Source organism: Tupaia chinensis, unplaced genomic scaffold (assembly GCF_000334495.1).
Source record: "Tupaia chinensis unplaced genomic scaffold, TupChi_1.0 Scaffold000549_1, whole genome shotgun sequence".
Lineage (NCBI taxonomy): Eukaryota > Metazoa > Chordata > Mammalia > Scandentia > Tupaiidae > Tupaia > Tupaia belangeri.
The window spans coordinates 5,992,084-6,016,495 of NW_006160061.1; the positions used below are offsets into that span (position 1 = coordinate 5,992,084).

The 24,412-nt window shown below is 36.3% G+C and overlaps 1 protein-coding gene across 1 annotated transcript in view; it reads right to left on the reverse strand.

The window, feature by feature from the left end:
- Nucleotides 1-24,412, reverse strand: part of MBD5 (methyl-CpG binding domain protein 5) — a 154,116-nt gene that overhangs the window by 38,649 nt on the left and 91,055 nt on the right. Inside the window, 4 exon segments of the mRNA XM_006157649.3 lie at nt 3-318; nt 13,137-15,272; nt 20,358-20,538; nt 21,589-21,691. Of these exon segments, the coding sequence (XP_006157711.1) occupies nt 3-318; nt 13,137-15,272; nt 20,358-20,538; nt 21,589-21,691 (2,736 nt within the window).

The window sequence follows — 24,412 nt, forward strand, 5'->3', positions numbered from 1 at the left end:
CTGAAGGCTGGAGGATATTTAATAGATTCTGGTTTAGGAGATGCTGTTGATTCACTGGCAAAGAGATAGGTAGAGAACTGAGGAGGCTGGGGTTCAAGGGGTGTGGAAGATGGTTGTTTGAAGTGCTGTTGGATGGAAAATGAAGTGCGTGCTCCTGGCCAACAAAAGGAAAATCACTCCCAATGGGCAGCTGACTCTGCAGTGGGTTTCCAGCTGCGGTGGTGACTATGACGCCATCTTGAAGAACAGATGTTGTCTTTGTGATGGCAGGGTGGCTGGTGCCAGCTATGGCTATGGAGGATGATGGTCCTGAACCACCTAGAAGAAAAAAAAAGTTATTAATTAGGGATGCAAATAAGACTACCATAAAAGACTATTAAGATGCATTTCAATTCACATGTTACATGGCATCTTTATTCATTGTAACTAGAGATTTTTGGTATCTGTTAATGGGACTTAAGTTTAAAGGTATACTTCCCAATCTACATTGAAAATAAAATAAATATTGTAGAAGCTGCTAGTTATCAAATAGCTTGTTTTTCACAGCTGGACTAGGAGAAGATGGAAGAATCTGTGTTGTAGTTCATTCAACTAGGCAGATAAAAGTAGCAAAGCTTCATTTAAAAAAAGCATACATTTAAAGGAATTTTTTGTCTATGAAACAAGTATATTTGCTTTTAGTGAAAAAAGAATAAAACCCACACAACTAGAATGTGCATGAAAATATAAAGAAGAAAATAAAGAGTAATTATGGAGAGAACTATTAATATTTTAGTTTGCAGCTTTCCGGATTTTTCCCACCTGTATGTTTATATATAGGCAGACATAGATAGACATATTACATATAAACGCAGACAAAATTAGAATCACGCTGTAGTGCTAGTTGGTAACTTTTTAAGTTGTTATATATTATGAACATTTTTCCATGTTGTAACAATTCACATATAGCTATGAAACCATTTTACTAGTATCATGGGTGGATACCATAATTTAATCAGTCCAGTCATGGAAATTTTTATTGCTTCCAATCTTTTACTATTGTAAGCAACATTTGCTATGCAAATAACAAACATTCTCATTAATGTATCCTTGTCAGCTTGCCTAATTACTTGTAAAGGATAAATTCTTGGAAGTAGAATTCCAGAGACAAAGGGTTTACATAGCTTTAAAACTTTCAATACATATTATCAGGCTACCCCTTGGCAAAGTTGATCAAGACACATTCTATTTTCATTCCTATAAGTCATTTTTCTCATGACACTCTATCATTAGTTTTAACAATGAATAAAAATGTTACAAATCTGTCATTCTCATAGATACTTTGTACTTATGATTCTTTAAGTTAGACAAGTCTTCCCCCACATAGCATTATTATTTTTGAGTCTTATACTAGAGATGGGAATTTAATATTAAAAAATATAAAATATTAAAAATACAATTTTTCAGTTGTTATTTATAATGGTAAATTATAATGACTGGTTCTCAACCCAAGTTGCACAATAAAATATTCTGAAGAAACTTAAAACAAATAAATTAGCCAACAAAACAATATTTGGACCCCAACACAGACCAGTTGAAAACTCATCTATTGGGGTACAGCCTGGGCATCACCCCTGGTGATCCAAATGCACAAAGGATGGATCAGGGAGGGTGAATCATATTCTATTGAAAAGGAACCTACAATCTTTTTCTGGTAAATGGGCTTCCCACAGAGATGCACTGTCTTATGTAATACATGCATTTGACAAATTTTTTCTTACTATATGTAATTAATTTCACTCAAAAATATCAAACATATGCTTGGTATAATGAACAATAATGTCACTGAAAATCTAAATTAATTCAAACATTTTACCACTGTGCTATGCCATTGTAACAAACTTTACCTCTGTTCATGTTACCATTGAGTTACCATTCCAAATACACAGAAATGTTTCCATAATTGTAATAGTAGAGCTAAATTAATTTTCAATTTCTCTTGTTCTCACCTAATAGAATAACACAAGATATATAGTCTTTGTATGTATATTTTTAACTGTCTATTATACAAAGATTGACCATATTTACTGACTCATCCTGATAAAGTTTGGCATGTATATTTTATTTTACATCATTATATACAATACATGGGTGAACAACTTTCTGCATATTATTCTTTGCTACTTTAAAATTTTTCCTTAGAAAAATGCCATCATTGGCATGATTGTTTGACAATCAAAAATAGGTAAAAGAAAGTTTGTAATGTATAAAAGTCCATATAAATTGAAGGATTTATCATTGCTATCAGCAGTAGTCTAATTAGTAGTCACGATTAGTAATGGCCCTATAATAATAGTAAGTATAAATAAGCACATCCAACACAACTTATAGAGTATCTCTATAGCAAGAATTTGTTGTTTTTCCCAACTGTCATAGTCTGCCTTTTCTCTTTTTTTAAAAAGCTCTCAGTGTTTCATTTAAAGAATGAGATTAAAAAACAAAACTCTTTGAAAAGTGTATAAATGTTTATGAAATATTATCATGAAATAATGACTATGTTCACAAAGAGTAAAAAGGCATACCAAATGCTGAAGTAGGCATATAGCATTTAATTCTTTAAATACTAATTCAGATTTGTTACAAAATAATCAACATCTTAAACACTTCCTTGCTTCTTAAATCTTGATATTTCCATAAATAGGTATTATATATTATTTGCATTTGGAAACTACTTTTTAAAATGAGCTAATAAGATGTCTTATTTATTAGTAACCAGTATGAATGGCATATTTTTCCTATTTCCTAAATATCAATAATAATGACACATTTAAATGTATACACATCATTTCTGTGTATATGGCAAAGCTTTATAGATGAAGGCTTTCCTTAGAGGTTGTTATTTTCAAGGTCTTTAATTTGCAACAAAGAAGTATCTGTATTTATGATTAAAGGAAGTAGCCATTTTGAGATAATATTATTTTAAAAGCTCTCCATCTAGATATTCTTGAAAATAAGAATGAGTGTAGTTACTCTGTGTGTATTTTTGCCTTACCAAAAAGAAAGTGGTGAATAACATACACTTTTTAAAGGTAGTATGTGAATACATCCTGATGTATTTTTTTATATTCTTTAGTTTTCAACAAACCAATTCGACAACTGGGTATACTCTGCTGAACAATAGGATAGAAATAATGTTACAAAAAAGTGAAACAAACAAAAGGAAACCTTGCCCTTTCCTGCAGGAACTCAAGAGTTTGGGCAAAGCAATAAACACAAACATCTCCCTGTCTTTCTTTCTCTTCTTTCAGACACATATTTATTGAGAGCTTATTATGAACCAGAACATTTTAAAGTTCTTTTTACATATTAGCTTCTGTTACTATAATGCAATATGCTAAGAGCTATTCACAACATGGGGACACTTAAAACACTGAAGATGTAAGGGACATTTACGAAAGTGTAACATTTGTATAGGATTTGAGGGGTGGAGGGGAAATAAAAAGGGTTTCTAAGTAAAATAATTTTTAAAAAAAGACATGAGATAATAAGATAGATGAAGGATAATGAAGTGTCATTGTTTTCTCCAAAAATAAGAAATAAGACAGAATATTCAGTCAGTGCGACTTGCCCGTACTCCAAGCTCCTTTACCCCAAGGTCAAACCTACTGCCTCAAACAAGCAGTGGAGAAATTCGAAATGAGTTTTCTAAATGATTACAGGTAAGAATAATTTATTTCCTTCTGTATTTTCAAGATCTAACACATTCTCTGACACATGGTTAAGCATTTAAACAATGTTTGTTGGTTGAATGACTCTCTTAAGATCATAAAACTTGCACTAAACCTCTAGAAATCAGATAGTTTGATGGTGTGTGGACGTGGACGTGGAGAAAGATTATCATTCGTTTGGGGAGAAAGTGAAAACTGACTCTCCAGTGTATTGGTCCAATTCGGGGTTGTCAGGCACACTCAGAAGATGGCTGGCAGATGAAAAGTTACCGTAGGAAGCTCCTAGGTATTCCAAGAAGTTAAAAATCACCATATAGAGAACGAGGTCTGCCCCCAGTGCTCTGAGCTCTGAAAATCACTCATTAATGCTTCAAGTCATTTAAACAGGACCCTTAATTTGTATAAATGTTTATAGCTGGAGGAATATCTGGAGATTGATTATTTCTTAACTACTTAATCTTCAATAGGTATTCTCTGGTGATCCTGTTGCATAGTTCTGCATAAAAATTTTATGGTGTGGTGAGACATGTAAGGGACAAGTTTTGTTACATGCATTGTTTTGTTTTGAGCCAAGATGTTTTGTGCTTAATGTGATGAAAGGTACATTGCTGACATTTTTTTTTAATTTATTTTTTATTTTAAAGAGGGTTTTGTTATAGGGTGCATGCGCTTGCCAAAAAGACAGAGATAGACAGAAAGACAGAAAGTGAGAAATCACCTCCCCCCCCCCAGGGGGATGGCCATGCCACAATCCCTTCTCCTTCACTCTCCTCTCGGGATCTTGGGCATGCACTCACACACGCCCAGCATGAGTTTAAGCCACTGGGTCTGGGACTTGAACCGCAGTCGACTACATGGGAGTCCAGTGACACAGCCATTAGGCCATCTGCTGGTCCCACTAAGGATTTTTTTTTTTTAAAGCGAATTATTCACTGAACATTTAGCAGTTAAATAACCAAAAGGAAGGTGGGAGCCTAGAACAAATTAGTAAGTTGGAGAAGTCTATTAATTGGAAAAAGTGATTATTTCATACCAGCCAGTAGAACCATGAACTGATATAATTTTATTTTTTCTCATTGTCTCGATTTTAACGAATAGGAGAGAAGACTGGAAAGCCACTCAAATAGCTGGTGTGAGATCACATGCCTGAACACCCAGAGGAGGTAGCTCAGTCTAATGAGGATGCAACAGCGGTACCTTGCCAGTGGGGAGATTTCTATATATGAGCGAAACTCTGCACATACTTGTAACTTAATATGCACGTGTTGTATCCAGTATCAGTGAAAAATGTAAAGGATCTTTAAAATAATATTTTTCTAATATTAATAATTTAATTCTTGAAATATTTTCTCTGCTTCATTTTAAAAATTGCTTTTCTAAACAAAAGCAGTATCTACCTCTTTAAATTTATTTCTCTTCCTGGACACCAATATTCTATGAGAAAAGTCATTGTTGATATTGTACTAAGCATATAACTACCTCTTAAATATTAATAGTATTGCTATACATGTCTTTGTATGTATACAAGGACATAAAATTTATACCAAGTAGACCAACAGTGATTTTTAAATGTCACACCTGTTTGACCTATATCACCAATTTGGAATAAAAATTACTTTATACCAGGTAATTTTTCTAAATTGATAGGCCCCAATACTTATTTTTATCCATAAAATTCAGGAACCTAAGAGAGGTGTCACATGGATGGTATTCCTTCACCATTTGACCTTTATCATTTGCTTTGGTAAGTGTACTTTCATTGCGAGCAGGGTCAATGGTAATCCTTAATAAAAAACGAATGCTTCTAGAGATAAGAGAAAATATCATGGTCTAGTGAGCCTAATAAATATTCATTTTTCAATCCCATTGAAATAGTGAAAGTTTCTCCCCTACATTTAAAGGACTGATAGTTAATGATAACAATAATAAATTGAAAGATAACTTTTATGAGAAGTCTAGCTCTCCCAAGACTATTTTCTCAAGCCTCAGTAACAGGGTATAGTAATATGTATTTACAAAAATTTATCAATCTCTACCTTTGTGATTTGAATTCTGATGCAAATCCCAAATATTCCTTTACCAGGAATAGAAAAAAAGCCCTAGGGCCTAGTGGCTTTTTTCATTTTCCCTCCATAAGGAAAGAGAAAGAAACTCAAAACTAGACCACTGAAGGGAGTGGAAATGGAAAAGGAGGCCATGATAGCATCTCAAGAAATGGTCTCCACCCCTCTAGGACTGAGCTCCCAGGGAGGGACGAAAGAGAAGAGATGAAGCTTAAATTGTGGAATATGGTCTCCGCCTAGTTAGGACTGCATTAAGGTCAGTCTTCCCGGTCTGCTGGTGGTAACGGCATCAGAGACTTTTTTTTTCTACTTATCATATTGTTTCCTTTCTTAACACATAAAATTACTCTGAGAACTACTGGGAATTAATTAAAAGATGCTTAAGATTTTAGTTTACTTAAGTAAAAAGTTTTTATTTTAATGCGTCTTTTATCAAGAAAAGGTTAAGTCTTTTTCTTGGTAGGATTTCCGTTCTCTGAAAATGCCTTCTTGATATTCCAGCTGGAAGCTTGATGTCATTTTATTTGATGAAAGAGCAAGCTGAGTTACTATTACAGATTATTAAGATGGTTAACTTTGAATCTGTCTCTTGTACCCTATTTTATTGGCAGTGCTAAAACAGTGCCTACCATATTCAAGGTGCTCAATAAACATTTGCTGAATTAATGACCTTATGAATATCCTAAAACAGAATTGAGACCTATTACTGGGCTGCAAGATCATTTTGGTATGCCCCAACCAGTATTTTTGAATAGAGGAACTAGAAAGGAAAGAAAATATAGGAAATATTGCATAGTTAGGATATTATTTTGTGGGAACTTTGGTTCTGTTAGCTGGTGGGTGATGAAATCATTTCAGTGAATCATGACTGTCATTTAAAAAGTAGAATAAGATAGGATAAGACAGAAAGGGATAGAAAATATCAGAGTGCATCACATCGAATAAGTATTTTTTTTCATTATGCTTTAGCTATGCATTAAAAACTTATGTCTAGTGGATTTGTAAAGCAAGTTAATTTGTTATTGTGAGGGAGAAGTAAAAAAAAAAAGAGTTAAAAAAAGAGTTGAAAAACACTGCTTTAAGATCAGGCCTCTGAGCTGCTTAACTCTGTGGGGTATGATCTTGGAGCTGTACACCAGGTTATCCATGATGAATGGTGCCTCTCATCCTCGTGCCCATGGTCTTGGATGGATACTCAGAACTTCACTGGATTAGTTCCAACCCCAGGAGTCCCTCAACAACTTTCAGACTTTCGTTATCTAGTTCTACTTTTTAATCTGTGAAAAGGTGAGTTGTTACTTTGAATTTGTGAAAAGTGGAATTCTTAGAAAATAATTTTCACTCTACTCTTTGCTTGTCTGGCATTATTAATGTTGTTTGATATGTTTCTGGAAGATAAGAATTTTATTTATGGTTTACATTTTAGCACTACAGGAATGTGGAAATTAAATTCATTTAGATGACATTACAGAGATATTTTTCAACACATTTTTTTTTTCAAGACAGTATGTCACACTTTGGCTATCCTCCTGAATTGCTGGGATTACAGGTGCGTACTGTCATGCCTTGACTTTAGGTTGGGCCAGGAATCTAACCTGGGCCCTCCATGTGGTCTCAGCCTGCGGAGCATAGAGTTTTAGCAACATGTGCTGGCACCACAACTAGGCCTAAATAATTTCCTGTGAGTCATATTTTTGTGGAACTAGTATTACTCCCTAGAATCTGCATACTTCCTGAAATGTTGCTTAATGTTTCAAACTACTTATCTTAGTAAATAGCTTTGGCATCTCCTAAAGAACTGAAGGGTTCCTGGGCTTTGTAAATAAGTTTAATGTATTGCAATGGAACAACGTCCTCCTAATCTGTGTAGTAGGACAATTTATTTCTTGCAAGGAGAGAGGTATAGTAGATCATTGGATCAGCAAACATAGCACATGAGCACACAGACCAACTGTCTGAACAATTTAACTCCTTCTTTTGCACCTAGGAAACATTAAACCTAGACTATGCAAACAAAATAAGGGGTGTCATTCTGAAAGTAGGAGACTTTCTTAAATAACAAGACAGTGTCTATAGTAAAAATATCTTACAGCAAAGAAGAAATGGCTCATTTTGAAAAAATTTAATTAAAAGAATAGTCATAGATCTCTATCACATAATCTAGAACATAGTATAGTTTTGTTGTTTGGTTAAAAAACTAGAGCAGAAGGCTCATTTTCTTGCACATCAAATGAGAATAAAACCTAGGCATTTAAAAATTTGGGTGGAAATACTTTTAATAGCAACTATTATTTAAGTCATGCTCTTTTTTTTTTCTTTTTTTGGAGAGGTTTTTGCTACAGGGCACAAGCGCTCGCCAGACAGACAGAGAGAGACAGAGAGACAGAAAGCAAGAAATCACACCCCGAGGGGATGGCCACGCCGCAATCCCTTCTCCCCCATTCTCCTCTTGGGATCTTGGGCACACACGCACATGCGCCCAGAGAGAGTTTAAGCCACCGGGTCTGGGACTCGAACCACGGTCGACTATGTGGGAGTCCAGCGACATAGCCATTACACTAACTGCTGGTCCCTAAGTCACGCTCTTCAAGAAACTTTTCTTTCTTTAGTCTGCATTAGCCTACGTAAGGCTAGAGAACTATTTCTATACAAATTTCTCATATCCTTAGAGATCTAACTTATATATAGTCCAATCCACCCCTGGGCATCTTCATTCCTTAACCTTTCTGTAACTGTCACCTTATCTAGAAATAATTTCCACTCTACTCTTTACTGGCATGTTCCAAGAAAAAAACACATAGAACCAAAAAAACCCAAACTCATTTGTAGTATTTAACCCAGTATTCTTTCACGGTCACACTTATCTCATTGTCTTGTACCTACCATATTAATGGCTGTCTTGAATTTCAATCATATGTATTTTATGCTGAAAGAAAACACTTTTTTTTTGCAAAATTAAAAAAAAATTTGTAAATAAGAACATAAATGTATTCACAGGTTTATTTATATTCCTGTTAGTCCATGTAGATCTTTGAAAGTGAAGGCAAATAAATGACTTATTTTCTCTTCTGGCACAAATTCATACTCTGTCCCTGCAGATTATTGTGTTTTCATGTAGTTAAATATTTTATTAGAAAAAAATAGACTATGAAAAGTATTTTAAAGTTAAAAAATTAGGTTATAACTAATAGCTTTATCATATTGGAAGATGATATGGCTGTTATTAAGCATATTAGCAGAATAACATAAGTCTTTTTTCTCCTTTGAAAATTGTGAAAAATCAGGAAGAGACTGGCTGCCGTGTTGATAAGGACAGGGCCAAATTTGCTGCAGAGGCTGGGTTTTTGGCATACGTGCTTTTCCTATAGGGTAAGCAAGTGTGCAGGAGGCAAAGGCCTTTTGATGTTGGCCAGTCTAGGGCACTTAATTTTGAGTCCTTCCCTAAACCACATCACCACAAGACAAATGCTGAAACCACGTATATGCTGACATTGTCTCTCTTTAAAAACTGAAAGCTGCTTTAAATGTACAGCACTGACGAACTTCTAGAACATGTCTGTGATCAGTGTTCTGGTTTGGTTGAGGGGTCCACCAGAACTATGCTTTACAATGTGAGGAATGTCACCAACTGCCCCAGTGGTTAGTTTCTAAATCTGTTACATGGAAATATTAAACTTTACTTGTAACTTGATATTCAAAAAGTTAACAGAATATAAACCTGTTAATGCAAAGTATTTAGAAGCTTTGATGGAAAGGCAATTTGAAAATACCAAGAGAATTACTAAAGCCTTATATAGTCTTAAGTTTTAGAAACATTTTTTAAGCACTTCATATCTTTTATTTGATTTGGCTACTATCTCCTATACTTGAGTTGTAGCGTATTTTAAATGTGTTCCATAGAATTCACACATAGGCCTAAAGATCAATATTTAGTTTAATTTAGGAAACTCTCTTTAAAAAAAGTTTTGAAAATAAGTTACAATCAAATGAAGCATTTCCAGACAAAGTTATTTCTTTTCCAAGTTAATGAAGTATTTTTCAACTGTTGCTTAAGAGAGTGAAAAGAGGCAGAAGGTAGAAAAGGAGGTCAGCTAACAAGTGTGTAGGCTTTGCTCCCACAGGGCAGAGTGGGGCCCTTTGACCTCCGGGTCTCTTGCCTCATGTTGCTACCATTTTTGGAAAAGTCAAGACTAGCATCTACATAGTTGCTTCTTTTAAAGGTCTCCTGACACATCACCCACTAGGATATCCATCGTTATTTGAATAAATGAGGTGATGCTATATCAAAAGAAAGTTCACTAAATGTGATTCACAAATAAGGGACATTTCTCTTGACAGAGTCCATCTGCCTGGACACAAACATTCTACTCACTGCACTCTGTGATCTCTGAGTCAAGGAGGAAGGCAAAACTACTTTTTCTAAAAAGCTATCAAAAATTTACAAATGTGTCTTCTAAGAAGCATCAAAGAGCTTTTATTATCTTTTGAAAAGTTTGAAAGAGAAAACAATATTTTTGACAACTAAGTGTTTCAGAAGAAGGACTTAACACAGCTGAGCAGAAAATGGGTTTTATAATCATATAAACCTGAGTTCAAATCCTGATTCACTTATGTATGATCATGGATAGTTATTGAAGTTCTCTGAGGCTCAGTTTTCTGATCTGTAAAAAGAGGACAATAATTTAATATACTTTGGAAAACTCCACAAGTAACATAGGTCAATCATCTGGCACATAATAGGCACTCAATGGTAGCTATAAGAAACATTTTAAGAATAAAATGTGTTTTTCTTCTAATGTCTTACTGCTGTGTTAGGAATACCTAGCAAAAACCTTACAGACTATCAACTGCTAGATCGTTTTGAATGCCCAGCCTCAGTGCTCAGTGATTATTCGATGGATAAGTGCCAGTGAAAATAGATACGTAGACCAAGCGATTACAACGACAGTACATTTTGTCAACATAGTTCACCGTGTAGTAAAAGAAACACGGCCTCTGGGAACCAGCAGTTAGTGTAATGGCTATGTCGCTGGGCTCCCACGTAGTCGACCATGGTTCGCATCACAGACCCGGTGGCTTAGAACTCACGCCGGGCGCGTGTGCGTGCGTGCCCAAGGTCCCGAGAGGAGAATGGAGGAGACGGGATTGCGGCATGGCCATCCCCTCTGTGGGGGTGATTTCTCGCTTTCTGTCTCTAGGTCTCTGTCTGTCTGGCGATCGCATGCACCCTATAGCAAAAACCTTTCAAAAAAAAAAAAAAAGAAAGAAAGAAAAACGGCCTCGGAGACCTCTTCAATGCCCAGCTCCTCACGAGCGTTCCATTAATTAGTAAATCAACCCATTTCATAACTAGCTGCACATCAGAACTATATACATTAATTAGCTTTTAATTTTACTAGGTCTAATATTTTAAAAATTCTTACTGACCTAGATTTTTATTAAGTATATGCTCTCTGTTAGTTTATACATGATTGGTCATACCCATATCATTATGAGACATTTATTCTTATGCTTTTTAGCTTTTTATATGCTAACACTCGTCTTATATTAATAAATTTTTAACCTGTATGCTTTGACACTCTCAATACTAGCAATCTAGGTCAGATGTTTTACAGAGGAACAAGGAATAAAAAAAAATATGGCCAAAACTATAGGAAATAAGTCTAAACTTGACGATCAGAAGGAACAAGAATATAAATAAATGTTGGTCTTTTCCATTACAGATAAATTGAAATATATCATTAATAAAATATGTACACTTTGCAGATAAATCAGGACTTAAATTTTGAAGTTAAGAACTATCAAAATTATATAATAAAATGACAATATCTAACAATGTCTCATCAAAATGACTGATGGTATGCTCAGTAAATATGGTATAGTTGTGGATTTTATATAACTTTTATCTGTTAAATGCACAAGATAAAATTTTCACTTTGTGTAATTACCTAAAAAGTAATATAAATCAGCGAAAAGTTAGAAGCCTCTTATGGGATGATTGCACTGTTAAATACACACAGTTTTATGAGATTCCTTACAGTAAGAACATCCAGAAGGCACTAATCATTTCAAAGATCTTCTAAACCTTATATACTTTTTGACACAAAGGTCACTGAACAGTTCTTCATTAAATACGGACATCAAAACATAACATATAACACATTGTAAGGGATGGCAGGTGTAAGTGGCAATAACAGAATGGAAAACACTAGAGTTTTACTATTAGCAACAAAGATATGTAGATTGTGATGCTTTTCCAGCACAGTGGAGTAAACAGACTACACATTATCTACACAATAGCTTATCATTAAAGCCTCAGCAGTTTCCTCATTTCCAGTAGTAACCCGGTTTTTAAGGCATGCTGTTTTCACATCTGAGTAACAATGTCTCAATAGCCATCTTTTATTTCTTCCTGTTCATTTCCCACAAATCTCAAATGTTGAGTTTTGAGTATTTTCTCTAATGTTTTCATGGTCAATTTTTTTGATGTCTCAATAAATTTAATGCTACTGTACAGTTTTTCATAACCATTGCACAAAACACAGATTTTTTTTTCTAATGTGTCCACTTTTAAATAAATTTGTCTCCCTCATTAATAGTAGATGAAGAGTTACAACAATTTGGTTTTAAAACCTTAATGTCAAAGGTAAAAATACTGGTTTCGTTCTACAAGAAAACTACAAAACAATTTCAAGATCAAAAATTCCGGAAATCAGGTTTTCAATCCTTTTTTTTATTAGAAAACTTAAATTATTACCTTTTTTGCCTTTAAAAAGAGAAGTAGCCAATATCCATTTTTGAATTTTCTCAAACAAATAATAGTAAAGTATAGCAAACTAGGATAAGAAAACACATTAGAAGATCGCGTTCTACTTCATACAACTTCTAGTTATCTTTTCCTATCCATTCACCTATTTCTGTTCAGCAGCAAGAAATAAATCCATTTATTTTTGCCTTTTCCAAGATGAACTTCATTTACCTGAATACAAATAAAAGCTAGGGGAAACGGCTTTTACGTGGGCATAGACCAAGGACATGTCCCTTGAACCAGGAAACCCTGCCTTACATGGCTTCTTCTGTGGTTTAGAGTCCAATGGTTATACAACCAACTCAAAGTCGACCAATATTCAAAATGACACAGATTGACAACAAATAACGGAAATGCATGGAATCCCCTTAGCTGTCATTCTTTCCAATAGATAAATCCCTCACATTCTGTAAATAAAATTATAAATATTAAAGAAATGAAGAGAATTTCACAATGGGGAAAGGACCTCTTTTATCATAATAAATATTTTGGTACAAATTTTTTAAAAAAGTAGAAAAGTTTAGTACCTTTGGGTACTTTTTTCTAATAAAACCATACCTGCTTCAGAACTTGTTTGATTATAGCTGCTAACAATGCTGTTTGGTATCACTGGAGTGGAGGACGTTGAAATTCTTGACTGAGGTGGATTGGGATGTAATGAATTTCCTAAAGCCATGCCCGACTGACTGAGCATCCCACAGTTCCCGCTAGCCTGAATCTGATTTATTAAACCTGCAAGATGGTGGTTGGGGACTGGACTGTTACTGTGAACAAAGTTAGTGTTTGCATTGTGGCAGTGCGCGGCTTCCCCTCTTAAAGGTATGTTCTGTGTCAGTGAATTCTGAAGAACACTGGAGTTCATATTGGGATCTGTAAAATGCAGCTGGTTAGCAGAGCAAGGCAAAGCAGTATTTGAGCCCCCACAACCCGGGGTACTATTGCTACTCAAGTGAGAGCTTTGACAACTCATAGACTGTAGTAACTGAGACATTGAACTGATGGGAAATGAACTCTGACCCTGCTTCCTTAGCAAGTCAGGTCCAGGTTTAGGAACTGCAGAACTATCCATTTGAGACTGTCTGAGCAAACTCAACACTGTGGTAGGTGGCTGTTTTCTTTTCCGCAATGAGTCTTTTTGCTGAGACATCAGCTTATCTCTTAGTGCTGCTCGACCACTTTGCCCTTCACCTGTTGGGAGAAGCATGTTGGCAGTAGGAGGGAACATGGTGTTTAAAGTGCTATGTCCTTCAGTGTTGCCACTGCCGGCAACAGCTCCAGAATTGCTACTGCTGCTACTGTTGTTACCAGCAAGTTTGTTTTGATTTGCTAGCTGTGCTTTGGCTGCTGCTGAGAGTAAACTACTTGCTGGAAAGGAGGCAGCATTGTGCTGGTTCAAGATCTGATTTAAAGGCATTCCCAGCAAACCAGGCTGACTCTTTACAGAACCACTTCCGGCAGATGCAGGAGGAAAAGCTGCACTGCTTGGGGGATTTAGTACATTACTCATTCCAGCAATTAGTGGGTTAGGGATGTCCTTGTACTGATGATGTCCATCGGGCTTGGTAGAAGGGCTTGATGGCATTGATGGCCTTGGGGACCCTATTGTTGACCTTGGTGACCTGGGTAGGACCTTAATACCACTACAAGTGGCCTGGGGTCCTACAGGTGGCATCATGAAATTTCCATGATCTGATGATGTGGAAGATGAGCGTGATCTTTGGGGCGATGCCTCAATCCTTCCAATTCCAGTCCCCATCATGTGCACTGGGGATGTCACTGGAGAAGGGGACAGGGAGGTTGAAGCTGAATGCTGAACTCTTTGTACATGACTCCCATGATTCATGTGGCCAGGTTTTACAGTTGGCAAAGGGAGATTACTTGGCAAAGGAACAACAGCAGGAGGCATGCTTACATTCATCACAGGTACCTGAGAGTGGACATTTGAATGGAAACTGGTAGGATTAATGATTACAGGGTTCTGATTCACTGGTTTACTAGGAATTGGGTCAAGAATGCCAAGTGGATCTTTCTCGGATGTTAATGGCTTTTTCTGAAGAGCACAAGAAGGTGGAGGAGGGGGAGGTGGGCCTTGGGGTGGTTTGTGGTGGAACATTGCTCGTGGTATTTCCATATTAGTTGAAAAATTACACATTGGTTTTTTCATTACTGGACTCTTTGTAGTCAAGGTTGGGGAAAGAGGTATATTAGTCCTTCCAGCCACTGCACAGGATGACTGTACAGGAGAACCGTGTAGCATTACTGAAGGTGGAGAAAGAGGAGTCCTATTCAGGTGAATAGGACTAGAATTGGGAGCTCCATGGAAACCAGGGTTATTTCTTGTGAAAACATCAGGACTTCCAAGTGGGTCAGTCCTTGGAGAGATTGAGCCATCTCCATATATCTGGGAACCAGATGATGCTGGGCTAGGCATGCCTCCGTGGCTGCCTCGGAATGGAGATTTCTGTCCGTGTTCACTGCTGCCCAGTCTCTGCCGGGGGTAGACAGGGTGGAGTTCTTGTTGCTGGCTTCCAGGCAGTTCTTGTACATACAACCTACCCATGGCATTTGATGATCCGATCATTAACTTGAAAGGATTTTTACATTCAGGCATTACAGAATTTGTAATTCCTTCATGAGACTTATTTCTTACTGATCTTGGAGTTGCTGCCCGTGAAGGTACTACTGGAGTTGCATCTGGTACAAAAAAGAAAAAACAAGATTTTGTTAATAGTCTCAATTCCTTTGTGTTGGGGGCAGCAGGAAGGAAAGGAGGGAATCAAGAAAGAAGAAGGAGGAAGGGCATCTGGAAATAGATATCTGCAAATAAAAGCCGTGATTCTATGCAATTAAAAATAGTTCAGCCCATGAAAGTCTAAGTTTTTAAAAATGTACATTATTCTCACATAATTGGCCAAAGGTTCTCAATAACTGCTCATTACACTTGTTTACCTCTCATCTGTTGAGAAAACATGGGTATCAAAATCAGACCCCACTGACATTAGCCATCCTAGTAATATTTAGAAATATGCAAAATCAAGATTGAGAACCCAGCTGGAAGTGGTGATGTACCTTGCTGGATTTGAAAATTTTAAGAATACAATTACAATTTAAAATTGTAACCTGTGTGGTATAATAGTTTCTTGATCGATTTAAGTGAGTTGTCATTTCTACTAGCACATATTTACCCTATAAGTGTTTCTGTAACCTTTCTGAAACCTTCTCAGGACAGCTACCATAATTCCTAATCCCAACATTTTCATTGTTAGGGTAATACTCTTTTAGTTTTTGTGAATTAAGTAAATGGGATTCTGAATCTTTTATAATGAGAGTGGTAACAAGAATAAGTACAGTAATATTGTAGCCATGCTTTAGTTTCACATCCTGCCTGTAACACTATAATTTCTTTGCCTTTAATTAGTCATTGTAAAAACCAGCCTTAGTCAACCAACTTAGTTAAAAGATTGCAATTCTTTTATTAGGATAGGATTCTCATGAAAAATTTAGGCAGAGTGCTAAAACTTCCAGTTCTGGGTTGCAATTGAGTATTCTCTTTTTACATGAGTGCATTTCTCCCTCTCTGGCTTTTTGGAGTCCCTTCAGTTCTTCTGGAGATCAGACAGAATACAGGCAACAAAAGCAAGCTGGCTCATCATACAGAATTTTCATTCTATCATGTCAGAATTCAAGGTCTACGTTTTTTAGCCCCTCAGGATGTTTAACTATTTTATAAAGTCATGCCTTCTAAAACAAAAATGGCAAGTAAAATTTGTTTCATATGCCAATTTCATCAATTGGTGGTGGCTGCTCAAGATAGCTGTTGAAACAGATGCTGAGCCCTAGATGGGCTGCACAAAAGATGCCAGGGAGTCCTTTTATGGGCACAGAAGGTGAGAGTGGCATCATTCATACTCTACCCGCGCCACCCCCACTTGGCGGCTTCCAGCACACATACTCGGACTCACTTGCAATCAGGGGTACACTTACTCAAAGGGAGAATTACACATGCCAGAGAGACATAGCTCTCACCTGCTAGACAGACCAAATCACACCCCGATATTTTTTAAGGTGGAGTTTTCAACCTGGGGTATCCAGAACTTTAGGTAGAGTGCATTCAAGTAGTAAGAGAAGGCAGTGAACATGCTTTTTCTTGGGAAACGTGGACTTTCTGATTCCAGCATGGTGGAAAGTGATTTCTGGATAGAATGTGTGAAAAGTTGAGAACCATGACACAAGAGAAGGACAACAAATCAACGCAACTGAAGCTTTCTCATAAAAGAAATACTTTAAAAATTTGTAAATGGAGATTTAACATGTGCAAGTATTTTAGGCACTGTGCTTGGCATGTAAAGAGACTACAGTTATATGTATTAACATCACTAGTATTAACATGCGACGAACTGTTCTCTTTGGTGATGAAACCAACTACTCGCATCTTTTCTTGGGTATCAATGTATTTGTATAGTTACCTATAGTCTAGTGATTACAAATACAGGTACTGACATTTTTACACTCAACTAACAGAATTTAGACAACAGCTATGGTTTAGAAAAGCTTCTTCTTTGCCTGAGGAAAATGTAACCATCTTTAAAGTAATAGGATATTTAATTAACAAAGTCAGTCTGATGTTATGTTACAGTTAGGAACTAAAATATACATGAGTTGGCAACTGTACATGCTAGGTACCCATCAAGCACTTTCATTTATATTCAAATAGGCTTTTCAAAAGAATCAACAGTACAGAAATAAAGGATTATGTATTTAAATAAAAGGAGATGAGAACTACTGTGTGAGTCTTCTGAACTTATAATTATTTAAACTTCAATTTTATAACATAGCTTGAAATTCCTAAACTGAAATAAATGCTTTGTCCAAAGCTAGTAAAAGAGAAGTAAGAAATCTGCTAAAGTGTACCATTTGAGAAGGCAATGGGGATGTACTGATTATTATTACCTGTACTAGCTAAATATTTACTTTTTATTTCGATAATTAGACTAGAATGGGTAGGTATAACAAAGGATTTAACCCAAGATTCTGGCAGTGTCTTTAGGAAGGCTACAGGTACATTCTGTAGGAACAGGCAAAACTGATCAAATGTGATGTGAAAACAGCAGTAGAGGAGTCAGCAGGTGGCGTGGTGGTTAAGGGCACTGGACTCCCATGTGGGCAACCACCATTTGAGTCCTGAATCTGGTGGCTTGCTGTCTCTCTCTCTCTCTCTGCTCCTCTCCGGTCAAATTAAAATAAATAAATCAATAAAGTTAAATAAAATAATTCTTAAAAAAAAAAGAACAGCAGTAGATAAGAGCATGTGCAAACACACATCCAAGGTAATATGAAAAATGAAAACAGTTATATCAAGGTGGTAGGATAGTGGTACATTTTAAATATTTTATTGATATTAAATTGTCTTTAAATTGTTGTAGTATCTTTTTCTAAAAGTTTTTTTCTTTCTTTCATAAGAGAGAGAGAGAGATAAGCACCCTCAACAGAGTCTCACTCTGCAACTTCTGTCCCCAGCCTTTCAGCCATCCAGGATCACGAACATGCATGTGCCTGATGTGGACAGGTTGACTGGGGAACTGGACCCCGATCTTCCACACGGCTTCCAGCACTGCACAGCACCATGTTACCAGTGCACCACTATGGCTGAGACTTTTAATTGAAAAATGCGGCTTACTAAAATAAAAAAGTTCCCTGAAATATTTTTATTCTTACACACTGTAGTGGAACTGTTTTTTCTGATTATTCCTGTTCATGTTTAGAGGTTAGAGGACTATTAGAAAGGAGCACTATGCCAATAACTGCCAGAGTTGCCTCTCTCCGCCCTCTTCACACGAGGAGTAGGTGCAGATCTTTAATTACTTGCAAAAGGCAGTAACTGTTCTTCATATCCAATGCTCTCAATGATTTGGCCCCAATTTACCTACTCATGTTTAAGTCAGATTAGTTTCCATGACATCCTGTAGTTGTGCTACATTCATTTGGAGAACTTTCCTAGTCACCCTCATATTCTAAGTCATATTATTTTCCAAGCCTGGCCAGAATATGAGTTTGGCTGTAAAGCCTTCTCTAATCACCACAGGTTGGTTACATTCATCATCCACATTTTTCAGAATTCTGGAGAACAGTATATTTATCTCTCACAAACAAATATTTTGGTGCTTAGCCATAGTTTATTCTGGATTATTATTCAAGGGTTAAATAAACTGTAATATTTTGGAAGGAGTTCATAATCTAGTTCTTATAAAAAGAAGTTCCTCAGTCTCAAGGTAAAATTTCACAGAGCACATTGTAATCCCAAAGGGAAAAAGGAACCTTATAATGGAAAAATGGATGGACACGACCATAACCAAGCAAGCAAATGTAATGTCATCAATATGGGATGAAAAACTGACATCCTGTGCTTCCTGATGAAGATGTAACATCACCAACGTGGTAGTTCTATCAAAATGTGTTTACTCTGAGCATAAATAAGGGGAAACAATTAGACAAATCCAACCTGAGCAACATCCTGCAAAGCTGGTCTAGATTATTCAACAATTCCAATATTGTAAGAAAAGAAAAAGACAGAAGAATTGATGTAGATAAAAGAAATTTAACACCTACATAGGGTACATAATCATTGATTACATCCCATATTTTTTTTTAAAAGATTGAGCTTTTTTTCATTATAAAAAAAGATATGAGAGGCCCAGCCATGGTATTGCATACTAAAATCTGCTGTTTAGAATGCTGAAGCCACATGTGAGACCTGCGTTCTATTCCCACCACCCTGAAAGTGGGCACAGATGTAGGCGTCTGTAGTCCCTGCTACTTAGAAGGCAGAGGTAAAAGGGTTGCAAGCTCAAGGACTGTGAGCTTGCAGCTAGTGTGAATGACATAGTGAGACCCTGTCTGAAAGATTCTGATGTGGTGGTATGCACCTCTGGTCCCAGCTACTTGGGAGGCTGACAGGAGGATTGCGACATAGCGAGATTCCATCTGGGGGTAGGGGGGAGTCCTAAGAGATGTTATTAGGAAAACTAGAGAAATTTGAATATGGGCTGCATATTAGATAATAACAACAGAACAATATCAAATTTTCTGAATGTGATAGGTTATGGTTATGTAGGTGAATGTCTTTGTGTGCTAAAATATTTAGGGGTGAATTGTCACAATATTTGCAACTTCTACAATAAAGGTTAATTGATGAATCGAGGTGAAGGGTACATAGAAACTTGATAACCTTTTCTTGTAATTTTTCTGTGGTTTTGAATTTTTATTAAGGAAAAAATAATTTTGCGGGGGTAAGTGTTACAAAAAGTTCCTGGCAAATTGATTTCTGTTTAGTCGGTGTTCAATAAATGACTATTAAATGGTGGAAAGACTAAAGCTACTATTACTGAACAACACTGCTAGGTTGCATTTGGGACTCGATACCACACATTCTAAGCCAGCTCTGGGAATGAGAAGGTATTTATTTCTTAAAAACCGATGGCACTTTTTCTTTTGTTAGCTCAGCTCTCCACACCTACGCAGCATTCGTATGTGCTAATTAGTGCTTATTCTGCTTGTTTAACTTGATGATCTGGCTAAGAAATTTTGAAAAATAACTTCAAGGTAATATTTTATAACTAATTTGCTATTTGTAATAAAATGATAGAACATAGAGAATTCTAAATGCATTGTGCATGTTTGGAAAGTAGAATAGGAAGATGCTTAGTTAAAGTGATTTCTAGAGACTCCTGTAGGAGCAGAGTGGGAGAAGAGAATTCCTAAACCGTTTGCAGTATTACATACTTGTTCCTCCTCCGGGACTGGTCAGCACCAGAGAAGGATGTGGGGCTTCCATGCTTTTATGAAGTGTGGCCACTGCAATGATTTTTCTTTTATGGATGCATAGCTTTGTGACATCTTCATCGGCCTTAACATCTTCTGCAGTTCTTTGCTTCACCGCAGCTCCAGGATCAAAATTAAACACCTAGAAAAAGCACAGTCTTTGTTTACTGTAAGTCTGGAAAAACAGTTAATAATAATAATAATAATAACCCTTTGTTTAAAAGAAGAGTTGTGCATAGATTAAGCCATAAATCTCAATCAAACTTTCTAAAGTTTTTGAATTTACGAAAAGCAACTCTATACAACTTAATAAATATCTCTGCTGAACACATGGCTTTTTAGTGGCAGTGTAAATAATGAAAATTACCCTAATTCTAAGCCAAGATAAATACATGGAAACCATATCTGATAATGTTTCCATTTTTAGACATAGCCTGATGTTATAAAAGCACAAAAAAAAGATTAAGTACAGTTAAAAAATAAAATGAAACACAAGGCTAGGACATTTCTATGTACTTTTTCTTTGGCTTAGTTTTATTATTATAGCAATATTACCTTTTTACAGATTAAAAAAATCTATTATTCTATTTTTAGAAATATCTTATTTATAAATCCTTTTTTGAAACCGTAATAACACACAAGTAAAAAAGAAAAAATTGTCTTTAGTTTCAAATTAGCACTATACCAGACATTCAGAGAATAATGACCTACCTATTTCTACAGTAAATAATGTTTTACCATTTGAAAGAACTTTACATTTTACCTGCATGAAACTGTTCATATTTTGGCTATGAGGGTTTAGCTTTGTGATTTTAGGAATATTTGTGATAGATTTATCAGCATCAATTCTAAAAATAACATTGTCGACTTGAACGGTTATAGTAGTGAAAGAAAATACTGCACCATTAAATACTGAGCCTAGGTATAGTTCTAAAAAATGCAAATAACATTTAAATGAAATATTTAATATGAATATATGTTTAACACCTTTCAAAATGACTCTTGGATTTGAACTATTTTCCACAAACTTTAGATATTCTAAAATTCATGCAGAAGATGTCTAATTAGATAAAGAATTTAAATGCATATGACTGGAGAAGTAATACGAAAGTGAAATGCCAAATGAGAAAAACAAATATATAAAATATCTAAGAAATATAAAACTGCTGTAGAGCTATTGTAAAATGGTTACCTTGGGAAGAATAAGAGGACATTCCAAGCCACACTTGCATGTTCCATCAGTAAGCAGGTATGTTTTAACCTGCTCCAAGCAAGATAACAAAGACCCACTGGGACTGTAAAATAGTTTAAAAAAAAATCAGGAAATAGTTTTGACTGCACATATTATATGAAAAAAGGCACCATTTATAGTCCTACTGTCCTTCACCAAATAATATCTTCCCTCCAGGGAAAAGCATTTTCTTTGTCAATATTATGTTAGCTACTAAATTATAGCCTTTAACACTAACGCTCTTTCTTTTGAACCAAAATATTTCTCAGAAAAATATAGATCTTTACAGAAAATTCTGTAGAAGTATTTTGAAAACCTAGAGTGGACTAAAGATGGGGAAAATGCTATTTTTAAGAAAGGACAGAAGCAAGCAAGAAATGAACGAGAAACAAGGAAACCACATAAAAGTAATCACTATTATTTTAAACTAGAAGATTCATTTTGAAAGTTCTTTGAGGAAAAACTGAAATTTAAGAACATGTTGGGATTCAAACCAAACAGTTGGTAAGTCTACAAAAGCTGGCGCTCATGGGTTCTTCCCCATTTACCTAGGAGTCGAGACTCATACTGTCCCTATGTTAAAAACAGGTTTCTTTCTTACCCCTCTTCACCATGTGAGTCTTTTAAGTGGTTGCTATGGTTTGAAAGTTTACCCAAACTGATGTGCTGTGATTTGGTTGTGATGGAATTAAGGAGGGTGCTTAATTCCATGTGGTGTTGAAAGGTAAGGCTTTTGGAATGAGATTAGGATTAAGGCCATTAAGGAGGGGTCCTTCAGAATTGTCTCCTGGTGGGTTTCTACAGAAATGGAGTGAGACCAGGACAGGGACACACAGACAGACACGTGTGTTCTTGCCCTCCACCATGCTGTGATGCAGCCAGAAGACCTTCTCCAGATGAGACTCCTGGACCTTTGATTTTCAAACCGACCTTAGATCTCCAAACTGTATGCTGAATAAGCTTCATAAAAGCATACACGTTTACTTCTATTCATCACCCATATTCTGGTATTTTCTGTTATTTGCCACAGAATGGACTAAAACAGTGCATAATCAAATTATACTGAAGAGTCAAACTTTACAGAGATGGAGACGGACATCAGGCAGAGCTGACCAAACTTGGGAAAATTTTGAGGAAATTGGGTTTAGCTGGAATAAAGATGCCTTGCAGGACTTCGGGCTGGTAATTGGATAGGTGTTTCAGTACTACTCCTCTTCAGGTCACAAAAGTCAGTATGGCATGTGAATGCTGATTGATTTGAAGTCTACAGATTAGGTATGAAGTCAGATGATGGGATCAATCTTTGATTTTTATTTGCAATGGGAGTTAGTTTAAAAGGGGCAATTTGTATTTTAGGACTTCTAGTATTAATGTCAACTTCACAGCTTAAATGCCTATTATTTTTTGAAATGATTATACGCTTTTCAAATAATATCTTTTTTTTTTTTTAATTGCTGGAGGATGTTCACGCTTGCCAGAGATAGAAAGGGAGAAAGCACTCCCAGTGGAGTATGGTCAGATTGCGACCTTTCTCCTCCACTTCTCCATCCTGTCCGGATTTAGGGCATGTATGCGCATACAACTGGAATGTTTTTCAAGCTGCCAAGGCTAGGACTCAACTATAGACAGGCCTGTGGGGTCTGACTCCCTTTAACTGCTAGGCCAAGGGGACTGGCCTTTTTTGTTTGTTTGTTTTTTCTTCCCTTTTTTAAGTTGCCAGAGGTATAGTCACTAGAAACAGAGAGAAAAAGTGGAAAAGAGCACATGTTAGTGGAGCATGGTCACACTGCAACCATTTTCCCTTTATTTCTCCATCCTTTCTGGATTCTGGGCAATGCAAACACATGTGCCTGGCATGTTTCTCAAGCCTCCAGGTCTGGGACTGGCATGGCACAGTCAGCCATGTGAGCTCTGGCTCCCTTAACCAGTAGGTCACCGGGCCAGCCCTAAGAATATCTTTCAATTACGACAATTTACCAAAACCTTAACTCTTCTGATCAACCTTATTCAGAAACAATACTCTCCGTTTCATATACAAAACATTACACTACGGATATAGACTAGTCTATCATGACAAAAACACAGTAGTTTTGTATCTATAAATCACCCAGCTTTACTGTGCAATATGTGTGTGTATGTATATATGTATGTATATCTATTTTAAATTTACTATAGGGTGTGTGTGCTCGCTGGAGAGAGACAAACACAGGGCGAGAGAAAGACGGAGGGAATGGAAAAGTGAGAAATTATCCCCTCGGGGGATGGCCACATTGCAATCCCTTCTCCTCCATTCTCCTCTTCGGATTTTGGGCACACATGCACATGTGTCTAGCATGATTTTCAAGGCACCAGGTCTGGGACTTGAACCGCTAGGTTGGCCATGGGGGAATCCAATCACCTTAACCTCCATACCACCTGCTGGCCCAGCAATTCATATTTTAGAGGTTATCATACAAGTGACTTATGAATGTAGAAAATCCTCACTTCTCTTAAATTACTCATTCTTCAAGCTTTTTTTTTTTTTTAATGATATGTGGATATAATACAGGAATGAACATTGCCATTCCCATATTACAGACTGGAGTTCCACCTCAGCAAAAAAGGGGTAACAAGGTATTTCTGGAGGTCTGGTAATCTTAAGAAAGCAAAGCTATCAAATATCTGACTGAAATTTCACATGAAGAATTCATGAATTTGGTGAACAGAAACTGTCCAACATTTTACTTGAAAGAACATGTACAGACTGAATCCTAGAGGAATTTAGTTGTAAAATTAAACCTGAAGA